Raw genomic sequence first — 14,433 nt, forward strand, 5'->3', positions numbered from 1 at the left:
TGTGGCATCTGAAGTATTTGATTTGGATATGACTTACTCAGAATAAATAAATTTACAGGATAGAATAGTCAAGCCCCAGGTTCTGTTCTGAAATTCAAAAATAACGTCTTCTTTTCACAATTGTTAAGAACTTCAGGGAACATCTGGAGTCTTACTGCATTTAATCATAGCCGCTAGATATATATTACTAATCAGGTAACTAATTTTTTTGGATTTAAATTAGAATTATTGTTAAATGGAGAAAAGAAGTACATGTGTTATGAACTGGTGAAAAAGAATAGCAATTTCCCTTCAATTTTGTTAAACTGAATTGAATTTTCTGTGAAATTGCTGTCATTTTAGAGAACCAATGCTAAATACTGGTCACTCCTTTTTTTTTTTATTTTTTTATTTCCTTCCTTTTTCCATTAAATATGTTCATCTTTTACACATCTGAATTAGCCAGAATACTGATGCCTTTAAGGGAGGAAAATTTGTTTTCATAGCATGAGCATCTTTTTGTGTAAAAAGCCTGAATTAGATTTCAATAGAAAGAAGTGTTCACTAACACACAGATTTCCACTCACAACTCCTTTTTACTGTTAAATTGTTTCAAAATCAATCCCTGAACTTAATTCAGAATCTTAGTTAAAATGGTGTTTCAGCACTTTATGAAGCCTTCCTTTAACTGGAGAAATTTTGTAACCATAGTTAACAAAATACTTGCTTTTATATTAGCTTGAGATTTAGAATGTCTTTTGGGTTTTCTAATCCATGTGTTTGTTAATTTATATGTAATATTTTTCATCAGTAGACCTTTTTGATTAAAAAAATGTGTAGACTTAAATCAAGATCAAAAGCCGGGAAAGGCCTGTTTTCATATAAAGGCATCTGTTTTTTCAGTTACTGCCAAGTGGAAAATGGAAAGAAATTGTTATGCTGTCAGGTAGCTTTAGGGCATTACATGGCTAAAAATTGCATGTATCCTTTTTGAGAATAATACATGTAGGAGGATGGAGGTTTTCAAGAACACTATAGGAGAATTAAGTAAAACCACATATAAAGGATGTGTCCTCTTCTTTTTTTTTTTTCTTTTTTTCCCCTCTCTCTCTTACAAAATCTTAGGTTTAAGAGAAACAGAGGCCATTGGTTTGGAAAAATTAAAGTAAATACAGAAATAAACCAGTTTTTAGTGAGGTCTTTAAAGCAAGACCTGAACAGGAAAAGTAAATGTTCCCCTTTGAATGTTCTCTGAATGCAGTTCCTTAGCAATAAGAATATCCTGCTTTTGAGTGAGAGAGAGAAAAATTACTCATACTAAGGTGTGGCTTTCTTGCACACACAGCAGTGCATTAAAAGGGCAGTTTAGAAACTGCTGGCTTAACATTGTCTCCAGCATTTATAATTTTTTTCTTTCCTATGTATCTTTACCTGGTGCCTGTCTACTTTGGCTTAGAGTAGCTGTGGTTGTCTTAAGATATTACCCTGTTCTGTAATTTGCTGCTTTCCCCTTGGATGTAGCTGCTGCTGCTTTGCCAGGGATTGTACTGTTCATCTCAGACTTTGGGGCTCAAATTCCAAAGGTCTTTATCCATCCTTATGTGTTACTCACTGTCCTGTGTAATACAGTCTTGTAATGATTTAGTGTATATATGCATTCTTCTACCACCAACAACCACTTCCAAGTTGTTCCCCTGATTTGTTCTCCTTTTTATTACATAGCATAAGTAAGCTACATGGATGAAATGCATATATGTAAAGGGGCAATGTCAATATAAAAGTAATTGTATTCCAATTTGTTATTAAATATAGATATTTAGCATACTACCTTTTGCATTTTTCTGTTTAAAGGAGAACTTTGAAGAAATTTTTTATTTTGCATGTGAATTGTGTTTTGGAGTGCAAAGAGGCTGATGCAAGAAAAAAACATACAAACAGCTCAGGCTTAAAAGTATGCTGTGCTTGTGTTTGCTGCCTGTGTGATTCTTGGAGGCTATGCGCAGATGAACAAGTTATTGTGATATAACATCTAGAATGAATTGCCCATATGGAGTAATGAAAGACAGAATTGCATTTCTTGTTGTGCAAGGGCAAATGTATGGCACACTGCAAAATTCACTTACCAGCTTAGACTTCTGGCAGCATGTTTATGGTGTGGACCCTAGTTGTTATTGTTTGTTTGCTTACTGCTTTCCATGAAGAAAGTGCCTGCTGCTTTGTTCCCAGTTTAGTCTTATTGCATGACTGTAGAGAAACATCCATTTTAGCTGTTGTTATCAGGCCCTGGATAGCCATTTCCCTAGGTGGGATCAGGCTTGAGAATTGCTTTTGTTTTTTTAGTGTTGTCCCCTTCCTCCTTTTGTGAAAAGGGCAAAATGCAGAGAAATTCAGTACCTTCTGGTCCATAAATGAATGGGCTGAAAAAGAGAGAAAGTTCCAGCCTCTTCCTCCTCAGTGGGTTTGGTGAAAGAGGCTGCAGAGAAGGCAACAGAATACTGTCAAGTTTTCAGATGGCTGTATGTTTTATTATTGGACTGTAAAATTAGTAATCAAATTAGCTGTTTGGGGGGGTTTGTTTTGTTGGGGTTATGGCAAGATGTTCTTCAGTCCAGTAGAGCAGTCTTGTTTTAAGGATACTGTTTTATGGATGAGTTGCATATTAATTAAATTTTCTGTAAGCCTTCCTGCATTTTTATTTGAGGTAATTAAATGTTGTTTTCTGAACTCATTTTTTCTCCCCCTTTTTTTCAGGCTTCCTTAAGCCAGACTTCATATTGATAGAATGAAAAAATTTAAGAGGAGACTTTCCTTAACCTTGCGTGGAAGCCAGACCATTGATGAATCTCTGTCTGAGCTAGCAGAACAAATGACAATTGAAGAAAACAGCAGCAAAGATAACGGTAAGCATATCTTTCACTTCCCAGAAAATGTAAGAATTTTGTGAGGCCCTACTCAAGTGGGCGTTGTTGGGTTTTATTTCAGTTTTCACAATTGCATGGATTTGCTGGCTCAGCTTTTCTTTTGATTTGTCTTATATTTGATATCCTAGTTCTTTTAACAGGTTGGTATGTTGTTACATATTAGTTTGCTTTGATATTGAACTATTATAGAGCTATTTACCAAAAGCTATCTAAATCGATACTTAACGTGGTGTGCAGCAAGGATCATAGATGCCCTTTCAGTGAACAAACCAGTAATTGTATGAATTTAGTGGGTCTCACGCCAACTTCATATGGCTTCAAATTTAGGTTTTTTTTCCTCAAAATCATTATTTGGTAATATGATTGATAGTAGTTGCTTAAATACTACAAATGAAGCTGTTTACCTTATCATTGGTGATGCAGTGCACGAGTCTGAGAACTTTGTCACCTCTTCATGTCCTCAGTAGTACTTCAGCAATATGGAGGTGACTAGAAACATTCAAGATAACCAGCTTGCCTGTGTGTTCTTATGTAAGTCTTTGGCTGATCCCATAAATGTACTGGCTGCTGTAAAGTCCACATTAGTGATGATACTGCTTTTGAATGCAATCTGCAATTATAATGACTGGAAGAGATTTTTGTTGCTTTGCTCTGTTCCTTGGGCCACAGCATTTAAGTCATATTTCATCTTCAATGCTGATTAGTGTTATTTATTGCTCTGCTGACATCTGAGATTTTCTCAAGTATCAAAGGATCTGATTTATTGTTTTTTTCCCTCCCACACATCACACCAGTAAATAATTCTGAATTTTCCCACTGAAAATTGACAAGGCTGAGAAATTTAAGCAGAAGTAGAGGCAATGGAATTTGCCCTGCAGACTTTTAAAACCCCATCCAAGATCCGTTCTATACCACGCTTTTGGAAGCTTAATGTACCTTTGGCAAAACAAAGCTACTCATGTTTTCCTTTTTTACCCTTAATTCCTAGTATATTTATTGATATTTACCTGTCATCATCATGGGCCATGGGCAGTAGTTTGGAAAATTACATTTATTACAACTTCTTATATGCTGATGCAACAGCATATGAAACAATATTAGAAGTACTTTTGCAATGGTATCTACTAAGTACTTTCTGAGACATTAAGCAGTTGTCCCACATGGTTTCAGTTGTATTACCCTTCTTACTGATGCATATTTTCTTCAGAACTGTATATACTTCTGACAGATTGATTTTATTATGCAAATAAGTGCTAAGAATATTACTTTCACCCTGGGAAATAAGCATGAAAAAATATCACTAGTATCAGTGAATGTAGTGAACTTGGTTGCTGAATTGGATCAGTTGAAAACTGGATCCAGGAAGAATGAAAAGATTTTACTTGAAACTGGACCATGTGCTGGATGCCAGCTCAAGGGACAGAGGACACAATAACTTGTTTACAGAAGCATGACTTACATTACCTCAAACCATGTATGAATCTCTTTGCAGTTTGTAATATTTATCCGAGAAGTACCTCAAACCGCAATACTTGGATGTCTTCTGCATGTTTGTTGCCAAAGTTTGACAAACTTAACTTCTCAGTAGATACTAAAAGGGGTAAAAATACAATTCAATAAATTGTTTCTAATTGAGAATTCATTATTTAGCTTTTGGCGCTCCTTTTATTTTGCTGTCCGCATTAGTACATTGGCCAAAAGGAAGCTTATATGCTAATATTGTGTGATACAATACATGCTGTGCTTACAGCTGCGAAGTGTTGTTGGTGCCTTAGTAGAGTGTCTTTGGATACTGAGGTGGTGTTGATTCTCTTGAAAGAGGAAGAATAATAAACTATACTTTTGCTGTGTGTAATCTTAACTTGTAATATTATGTCATTTAAAAAAAGGTTTAATAACATTTGCTTCCTTTTTCTGATACTTCTAGAATGCATATGTTAGTACCTGTTCTATCATTGATCTTGCAGAGATGAACAGGATACTGCTTTGTGGATTTTTGTTTTCCTTTGGTTTTACTTTCCAACTCTTCTTAAAAAGTAGGGTTGGAAAATGCTTGCTAATCCTGCTTTTCTAAAGGAAGCTCTAACTTTCCCACAGATCAAAATATTTTGTAAGGAGTAGTTTGCAGGCAGACTGTAGGAATTGGGGTTTGGGCAGAAACAATTGCTGGAAAAAACAGGAAATGAGTTCTCTCTTTTGGTGACAGACAGGTTTGGTAGAGAACATAGACTGGGGGGAAAAAAACATCCTTCAGCAGACATTATTTAAAAAAAATTACTTATGGAGTGCTTAAATAAGAAAGCTTTGCCTTGTAAAATCAGAATACTAGTTACTAATTGTAAATATCCATCCAAGAGACATGAGAGGATGTAGCCTCTTGAAGAATAGTTTTAAGATCTTGAAAGTGCATCTTTACTGCAGTGTTGCTGATCTCAGAAGGCAGGAGTAACAATCTCCCTAGTTTTGCTTTTAAGAGTAATAAATAGCTCCTTTACCCTGTGGAACAGAGAAACAGAAGTGTGCCCAGTTTGCAGGCTTTGGATCTGATCTTGAAGGAACTTAAAAAGCACTAGTAAATCAAAGGTAAGCCAGTATCTTGATCTACAGAGTATCAAAGTGAGGGACACAAACAGTCTTCAGAAGGTGGTTCTTCACATGTAGTTTGTTTTCAACTGTTATTACATCATGAACTTGAGAAATGATGGTTGAAGGGCATAGCAACTGTTCTTCTCGCTCCAGAAGGCAGAGATAGACCCTGAACACTGAAGGCCTTTATGGCAGAATTTTCTTCCGCTGTTCTATTTTGCTTTTTTATTTTTTTTCTTCCTAGCAGATCATCTGCTTTGTCTCCTTTTCTTCCAGTCTGATGGCTGCTCACTGAAGGATATAATTTGATACACCCAGCTTTTTTCCTTCCTGGAAAATTGCTGTGTAACTCAGCCGCCAAGGTTGTGGAGGCTACATCTGTAGAAAACCACATCTTTGCTTACCTAGAATCCATGCTCATCTCTTTGGTTTTCACATACATGTGAAACACATATAGAATATGTATTATAAAGTTCCAGTTCAGCTCTGTGATTCCCTATGTAGATCACATGCACATAGTACCAGGGACCTTTCCTTGTGGTCACCCTTTTGTAATAACCTGTCTTGTTCGGTCCCCTGCCTAATGTTTCCTCTCCCAGATCGGTTGCCTCCAATTTCAAATAACTGCTACTGCAGTCTGGAGCCCCACTTTGTCATTAGCTCTAGCTTTGAGTGGGTTGTTTGAAGATTTGCTTTTAAAGAACGGTACTCCTAGTGCAGAACAGATTGTCCCATTAGTAGTTCATGGACATAAAAATAGATGCATAATTTTTAATTTCTTTGCAGTGCATTGATACCACTGAATCAGCTAACTGCTTGTGTGTGATCTCATTTCATACATAACCTCCTTCATCAGTCAGTACAATCTCAATATGGAGCACTCATCCATCAGCAGCAAAATGGGATTAGCAGGGATCAACCCATACTGTCTGATGCAGTAGCACAGAGCTATTGCACATAATGCAGGATATCCAACAGTTCTGGGTTTGGTTTTGGTTTTCTTGAACACCATCAAATTATTTAGTGACCAGAAACCTGTATATAATTAAAACTGCCTTACAAATTATGTTCATCATAATTGGCTGCTGGGTGAGGAAGCATCACCAAATCAGATGCATAAATCATAAAAAGAGAGGGTGAAATGTCTAATACACATCTGAAGCCTTATGAACTGTGGACTGTATGAAGTATACTTTGGGCTAGTCTTGTCTAAGTACAGGAGCTTTTCATAATCTCTAATGTTTCAACATATAAAAGCAATTAGTTGGCTTTGTTGTTTATTTTTCATTCTGTCTCAATTCAAGCATGCTAACAATGTGCCAGCTTGCTTTTTTAATTCTAGGCTCTACCTTAATATGTGTGATATGTATTCAGATTAATATTAAAAATACTAAATGGTAATTTGTAGCAGTTGACAACTAAATTTGTTCCTGAATTTTTTCCTTGCTAATGACATACTAATGAAATTTGGTTAGAAGTAACATCCAAATCATGCATATTTAAAGCCCAATTAACTGTGAAATTTATGCAAATACTTTTAAATACATATGAATATGCTCTCTAATGAAAGGGAAAAATGTGACTGTATTGTCTAGTGTTACAAAATGCTTTATCACAAACTCCAAGCATGCTTTTAAGAATAATGACAAGGTATGTTCAAAAATACATCCACAGATCTCATGTTAATATATAAGTAACTTGGAAAGCCATTCTATAGTGGCAAGTTTAATTTTTATTTATAAATAATATATGTACACATATATGCTAAACCAAAAAAGTGAGCTTCTCATAGAAATGGCTTCATTAATTTCTAGAATAATATTTATTTCCATTTGGTCTGTTCTAGCTCAGTGGTGTGATCATGGGATCCAGTCTCACAGACACTTGCATAATCTTTTTGTAATTTTACAGGTGTGAGTAATAATGGAAGGATCAGCTACAGTAAAGTGCGTAAGTGTCTTTTAGGTTTAAGGCCTTAATGACTAGTTAATACTCTGGTAAGAGGAATTAATGTTTATAAAAATTGACACATTGCAATACTGTTTCAGAACATCCAAATGTCTTTGTAGTTGTAGTCATTTTGTATCATCTTCAGTACAGCTGAGAAACTCCCAATCCATCTGCTATGCCTGATTCATTGAGTGTGGAAGGAAAACAGTGTGTTGCAACATATTTTCAAGACAGTGTTATTGAATTGAAAATATGAGCATGGAAATAATTGCTGGTAATAAATCAGAAACATTTCTCTGTTGATACTGGAGGAAAGTATCACTATAAAAATATCGGTGGGGGAAGAAATCCCTGGAAGTGCTAGAGCTCATTCAAGAGCTACAGATTACTGGAAATAACTGGCAGCTGTCACAGCTAAGTATCAAATCAGGTACTGTCCCTTATACCGTACTGCTGATGTTTTCATTATAGTCTGGATGTGCCCTTCTGTGCTGTGGTGTACATCAGTTTTTGCTATTACTGTTCACTATGGTTTCTCCATCCCATGCACACTGTTCAACATAGTGTTCTTTCTTCCCTTCTGTTTTAATTTGCTTCTTCCTGCAAATCCTGGAAGCTCTCTATTCATGTGTGGAAGTGCTTATGAAGTGAAATGAGCATGAAAATTCAGTGCCTGAAAGCATGCTGCAGAGACCTGTAGTCTCAGGGAAGGGGGGTTGTGAAGAAAAACATTTATGAGTGGACAACAATCAGAATGCAGTTTTGGCAGGAGAGTGTAATGCTTTGATGCAGAAGGGGACTCAGTAAATAGACCAAATTCCTGCTAGCGTAGGCTCACTGATGGATATGTAGAGTCTTCTTCTCAAAATGGCATTCAGGTGGACTTGTTAAGTACAGAAAAGTGAAATGCACATAACTAGTCAACACAATTATTTCTGAAAGTAGGGTAAAAAGCAGCCAGATTCTGTTTCTGGATTTGTTTGGCAGTCTGGCCCTACAAATACTTGCACTGGGAGCTACAGTGTAGTTGTATGGGGGGATGCAGGAATACTTATATATTGCCTACCATGCTGACTCACTTTGTTTCAAATTGTACTTGAAACGGTATTTTGAAAGATTTGGTGTAGTGTGATGCCTTCTGCAGTTAACGCTTTTTAAAGGGAGGATTAGTAGCCAGTGGTGTGTCATGTATGTATGATCAGAGGTATGGGAGTGCCTGATGACCAGAAGTACTATCTTGAGAATTGTCTTTTAAACAATATGAAATACATAAATCTCAAAGGCAGCTTTTAGGCTTTGAATATGTTTCATTTCATTGTGATCTTCCTTGCCTTCATACCTAAGCTGAGGGCAAAACCTCATTATATATGAAGTTAACTTTGAAAGGCTTTTTGTAGTGTCTTTTAGATGTTTTGATCTCTTTTTTTGTCCCTTTTTCTTTCTTTTTTTTTTTTTTGCCTTGTGTATTATCTCTTAGGTTTGCAGTTTCAGTGGACACCTTGGGAAAAGTCTCTGCCCTTTCTGTCCCAAATTACACCAAAAAAATCATTTTAATCATTGAGGTACTTAATTTCTTGGAGAAATTTGTAGGCTGTTTCTTCAGTTTCTGTCAGCATATTTCTGCAAGTATGGTACCAATATTTTTTGCCCTGTTTCTTCCAAGTGGCAAACGTTTGCTGTGGACATGAGTGCTGTACTCAAATGGATTAATTTTGAGCAACAGAGGAATCCCTTGAGGTTCTACTAGGTTTTTAGTATTGTAATAGTCAAGAGTTTGAAGGTTTCATTTTATTATTTAGTGGATAAATACAGTTTTAAGTGGTATTGGCTCTGTTTTTAGAGTGACTTAATGCTTTCCTGAGTATCATGGAGTCCAGTGAAGCAACCCCATAAAATAAAGCATAGAGTATTTTCTACAGTGTTCCTCATGTAGCACCTTGGACGTACAGATATAGCAAACGTATAGCTGCTTTGGGTTACTTCAATATTTCTTCAACAAGATCCATCACGTACAGTCAACTAATTTTACTGAGTGGGTCTAACAGCCTTATAGCCAAGTCATTAAATACTGTATAGTGCAGCACACCAGCTCTAAAATGTCAGAAATTCATCTACTTGCTTTCTACAATTTCTGAAGAAATAACAGGCTTCTTGACAACAGCTACTTCAGTAAGGCAGTTTGTTCAAAATATTTTGTATTGAAAGTCCAAAAAAAAAAAGCAGTCTCTTTTTTTGCCAGCAGACAGGTAAAATTTGAGTAATAATTAATAGAGCATACATTCAGATTAGTTAAATGGATGCATAGTAGATGATGCCAAAATATGATTAAGCTGTAGCACAGTAGCATTTGAGAGAGTCAATATAAATAATTTTGAAAGGTTATTGTGATGCATTGCAAGCTTCGTGAATGGAAGGCTCTGTGGAAGGTTTAGTTTCACATACGGAGAGTTTTGACACTTCCCCATTTCCTGTGAAAACAGGAAAGTAAAAAAAAAAAATCAAACTAAGCAACCTTGGAAGTTTTCTGGAGCAAGGGTGAGGTCAAGGTGGATGGAAAAGAAACTGTGTAGAGACCTGTTCTATAAAAATCAGTAGCTGATTCTCAGGATGTTCAGTGGGATTTTGTTACAGCTGAGCTTAGTCCAAAGTCAAGCTGCAGCTAAAAGTGGTGAGTGAGGTTCTGCCTCCACCCTTTTGTCAGCACCAGCTCTCTGCATGCCTGGGATGATCTAGTTCAGAAATGTAAACCAAAGTTACACTTCTTTTTTTGCCAAGGGGAGGACCTTGAGCCACCTTTTTGGTAGCAGCAGCGAATTGTGGCAAGCTTGCTTTTGCACAGAAGTTCACCCTTACTTAGAGTATGGAGCAAGCCTGGATTCAGTCTGCTTATATACCCAAATCAGTTCTCTGATATTTCAATTAGAAATAAAGGTCTTGTTTATTTGTATGAAATTGCAATATAATATTTATGTATTTGTGTGGTTTCCATGATCAGCCTGGATAGTGTTTTCTGAAGAATACATCTTCTTACAGACTTACTTAGCTCTGTCAGAGATGCTTGATTCAAGGGAAAATGTCACCATGTATGACAGGTGATTTTGATTATTTATTAGAGCTAGCTGAAGCAGATATCGTTCCAGAATTTAGGCAGTGAAATCTGAAAGCCAGCTTGGTCTTTTTGCCATATGATAGAGATACTCATGGGACATAAAAAAAAAAAAAATAGAAAAAAAAAAGAAAAGGAAAAAGATTTAGTTGAATATGTGGCATTATATATTCATAAAATTTTAAAATGCATTTACATTCCTAATGAAAACACTTTCTGTAATGGAGCAGCTGACTGATGTGTGACAGTATGTCAGTTGGTGAGGCCTTGCATAGAAATGCCAGGCAATTCTGAATGCTCTCTGGAGCTCAGATTAGGTAAATCCAGTTAAGTAAATCCAGCATAGGGAAGTAAGTGGTAGCATGGCTCTTTAAGATAGATGGACAAGGGAAAGAAACATTATAGATTTATTTAAAAATGCCTAACTTGGGAGTAATTTCAGGTCAATGGTTTGTGCCTAATTTAAGTTGCAGTTAAAGGAAAAAGAGGAGTCGTCTTTATAACTTCATAAAATAGTCAGTTTTAAGTAATTCCTCAGACAAGCTTCTTTGTTATATACACTATTGTTCTACTTGACTCTGGCAGTTCTCATAATTGTGAAATAAAAAAATCAGTTCCACTTACATTCAAGCATAAATTTCTGTCATTTCACAATTGGAAGATTTCAGCAGCTGATTTGAGCAATTTTCTGTTCTTAATGTTTATTAGCATTGATGTTGACATTGTTTTGGACTTTGCAAAGCACTGATGCCTTACTGGGTACTGTATTTTCTTGAAATATATGTGTATGTTCTAAAACAGATAAGCAGCATGGTCTAGCAACTCATACAGCATTAGTAAGCCAGGCTGGTTGTATTTTAAACAGTGTTTTCCTTTTAATAATGATGTTGTAGTTATTTTGCATTATGCCAGTAATAACAGAGCTTGAATGGTAGGATGCAAGAAATACAAGAAGATGATCCAAATGAAATAAAACAGCAGCTCATTATTTGCCAAACTTGAAAATCAAGTAAAACAGCAGACATGGTCACCATGCATTGCCCAATTTTAAACATTGCTGAAGATGTGCACTTAAGATAATATGGATGTAGTATTAAAAATAAGTGTGTATGTATGTATATATATGTGTGCATGTGTTTGTGTGTATGTGTATATAGATATAAAGTAAAAACAAAACCAAAACCAGGACACATTCATATTTCAAAAAGTGTTCAGGGACATTGAAAGGAAAGCCATGTGTTCATCCTGTACACCAGTGTAATAGAAATATTCTCATTCAGAAGGTTTGAGTTATCTTTTTTCACATTTAAAAGACTAGATTTGCATGGTAGCTTAGTAGGTTGCATAAGAAGAAATGCAACAATTGAAATTATACTGCTTGAAAGATGTCAGAGGCATTTTGTAGCCAGAATAAGAAGAGAATACAGTAGCAACTGACCAAATACAATAAAACCACTAGGAAGTGTCTTTTTCATCTTGCTATCCTTATTTAACAGTTTTATCAGTTTGGAATTACAGATCAGAGTGAGGAAAGAGAGATAGGCATAAATAATTGGGAAGGCCCTGGCTAGAATGTTTGTGACAGCATGAGCTAACCTGATCAAACAGCCCAGGTGCTGCAAAAGTCTTGTGCTATAAGGACAGCTGGAGTTTTGCCTGTCTGTTCTCCAGTCTCTGAGGATGACATTTGAGGGCAAGTCCAAGATTAGAGCCCAAAATATATCACTCTTTCCCCAGAGTACTGTACCAGTTTCTAGTTCAGAGACTTCCTGAATTGGCAAGTCTCTGTACTGTTAGTAGCCCTGAGCAGATTTCTTAAGTCTCCCCTTGAGTCCTGTAAGCTTTTGATAGTCATTACATTGAGTGGTGGGGAGTTTCCACAGACTGCATGTTTTGAAAAACCACTTTGTGTGCCGCATGCAACCTGCCACAGCTGGCTTTTTCCGTGACCCTCTCTCTTGCGCTGAAGAAGGAGGTGAATGGAACTGATTACCTCTGCAGCCCTCCTGCAAGTCTCTGGGTTGTGAGAGAGGAAGACCAGAACTGTACATGATACTCAAAATGCAGTAGATTCATACACTTGCATAGTGAGTGGCATAGTGATTTTCTGATGGTTTTCTGCTCTCCTCTACATTTGTATTGTTCATTTTTGCTGTGGCCAAATATTAAACCAACAGCACCATGAAAATACCTGCTGTAAACACCTCTGTCATGTCTGCTAAGCCTTTGAGTTGTTACTGAGTTATATTTTCCAAGTACAGTGACACTAGCATGAGGAATATATGTGTTTTATATAGGGAAACGGTTTTTTTAAAGACAAGCCAAGCCTGTCATCACAGAGTTAAAATTATAAGAAGTATGTAGCACAGACATTTAACTTTTACAGTTTTTACTTCTTTTATTCAAGACAAACAGTTGCACTTAAAAAGTTGCAGTGTTACCCTTTAATGATTCAACATATTAATAATCCTAAAAAAATTGAATTAAGTGGTAACTTTGAAAGAAGTACTTGGGGATCTTTGAGCAGAGAGAGTTAAAAAGTTTTCTCAAAAGCACTTTCTTTAAATCTTACATCTGATAAATGCATAAAGCCAATAATAAACAGTTTTGTAATTTCCTGCAAGACTTTGGTTGTCATTTTCAATATTTGTTCCAGTTCTTAGCTGTTATTCTCATGTTTGCAGGGAGGAGGTAACACAAAATGGAGAATTCTTATGAACGTTTGCTTAAAAGTTTCTAGCATGCAAACTTAGCTGTATTTAACAAAAATACTTTTCGAACCCATAAGCCTATAGGTTATAATATCATAAAACACCATACGATGCCTCGTTTATGTAAATCAGTGTGTATTGGGAATTTAGGAAACATTTATAAGTAAGTACTAATAAAACTTCTCTTAGTCAGAAGTATACTAGTAGTCCAACAGTTTTTGCAACCTTCGTTTCATTGTCTGTTGGTAATTATGGCTGTCCTACTACATGACCTAAATTACTGGTGCTAAACTTCATAATGAGCTCCATAATTTAGAACAGTCCTTACGACAGTGCAGGTAGGTAGTAGTTGCCTATGAAGGCAGAAGATATTTCTGTGTAATTGGATCTTACTTTCTTAACCATTTGTCTTTAAAATGTGCATTTGTTGTTTGCTTATGAATGTGATCTGTGTTTATCCTTGTATTTGAGCCAAACTTCATATGTTAGGATACTTTAGGAATTTTGTTCAAAACAGCATATCTCCCAGTGCCATGAGGAAAAAAAATTTCTAACAATCATCTCTCTTTATCCCACTGTCATGTTAGTAGTGAGCATAAAACTCAGTGTCAGTGTATTTATAAACTCTGGCCTTTTTTACATGCTACATGTTCATCGAGATAGATTCATTTTAGTATGAATAGACAAAAGCCATAACATATAAGGTAAATTATCACTTCTGTTCTCTCTTAATGCAGGTATAGTCCATATATGTGCATGGATTCCAGTGGCGTTAGTGGTACAAGAACCCATAGCAACTGTGAATGTCTAAGAAGTTGGTATGGTGGCCAGGATGGCTGAGGCATTAACTGGCATGCTCACAGGCATTTAGCTTCCAGCTATACGGTCCTGCCCCTTTCCTGTGCTGCCTTTGGTGTTTCTCTGACCTTTGTGGAGATATATCCTGGCATCTTTGGTTCCTCATTAGGATGAGAAAAGTAATTTGCATTTTTGTGTAAGACAAACCATGGGAAATGTATTTTTAGTTACCAAGCATCAATCTCTCTCAGCACTTTGTTGAGGGTTTAAGTTATCCTCTAATGTGTAAGGCTTTTGACAGCAGTGGCACAGCAAAAAATATATATGAGAGATTTTAGCAGTACATTTCTGTACTAACAAAAAAAAATAATCTGAGAACATT

General features: G+C 36.1%; 1 protein-coding gene across 2 annotated transcripts in view; it reads left to right on the forward strand.

Annotated features, from left to right (window-relative positions):
- Positions 1-14,433, forward strand: part of CDK17 (cyclin dependent kinase 17) — a 94,977-nt gene that overhangs the window by 33,111 nt on the left and 47,433 nt on the right. The window contains exon 2 of one of the 2 annotated variants that reach the window (XM_005143124.4): positions 2,731-2,879. In XM_005143124.4, the coding sequence (XP_005143181.1) occupies positions 2,762-2,879 (118 nt within the window). In that variant the 5' untranslated portion in view covers positions 2,731-2,761. Of the gene's footprint in view, positions 1-2,730; positions 2,880-7,407; positions 7,437-14,433 lie in introns of those variants that run through there. The other variant, XM_031043714.2, reaches the window with a different exon arrangement.

The sequence above is a fragment of the Melopsittacus undulatus genome, chromosome 5, assembly GCF_012275295.1.
Source record: "Melopsittacus undulatus isolate bMelUnd1 chromosome 5, bMelUnd1.mat.Z, whole genome shotgun sequence".
NCBI lineage: Eukaryota > Metazoa > Chordata > Aves > Psittaciformes > Psittaculidae > Melopsittacus > Melopsittacus undulatus.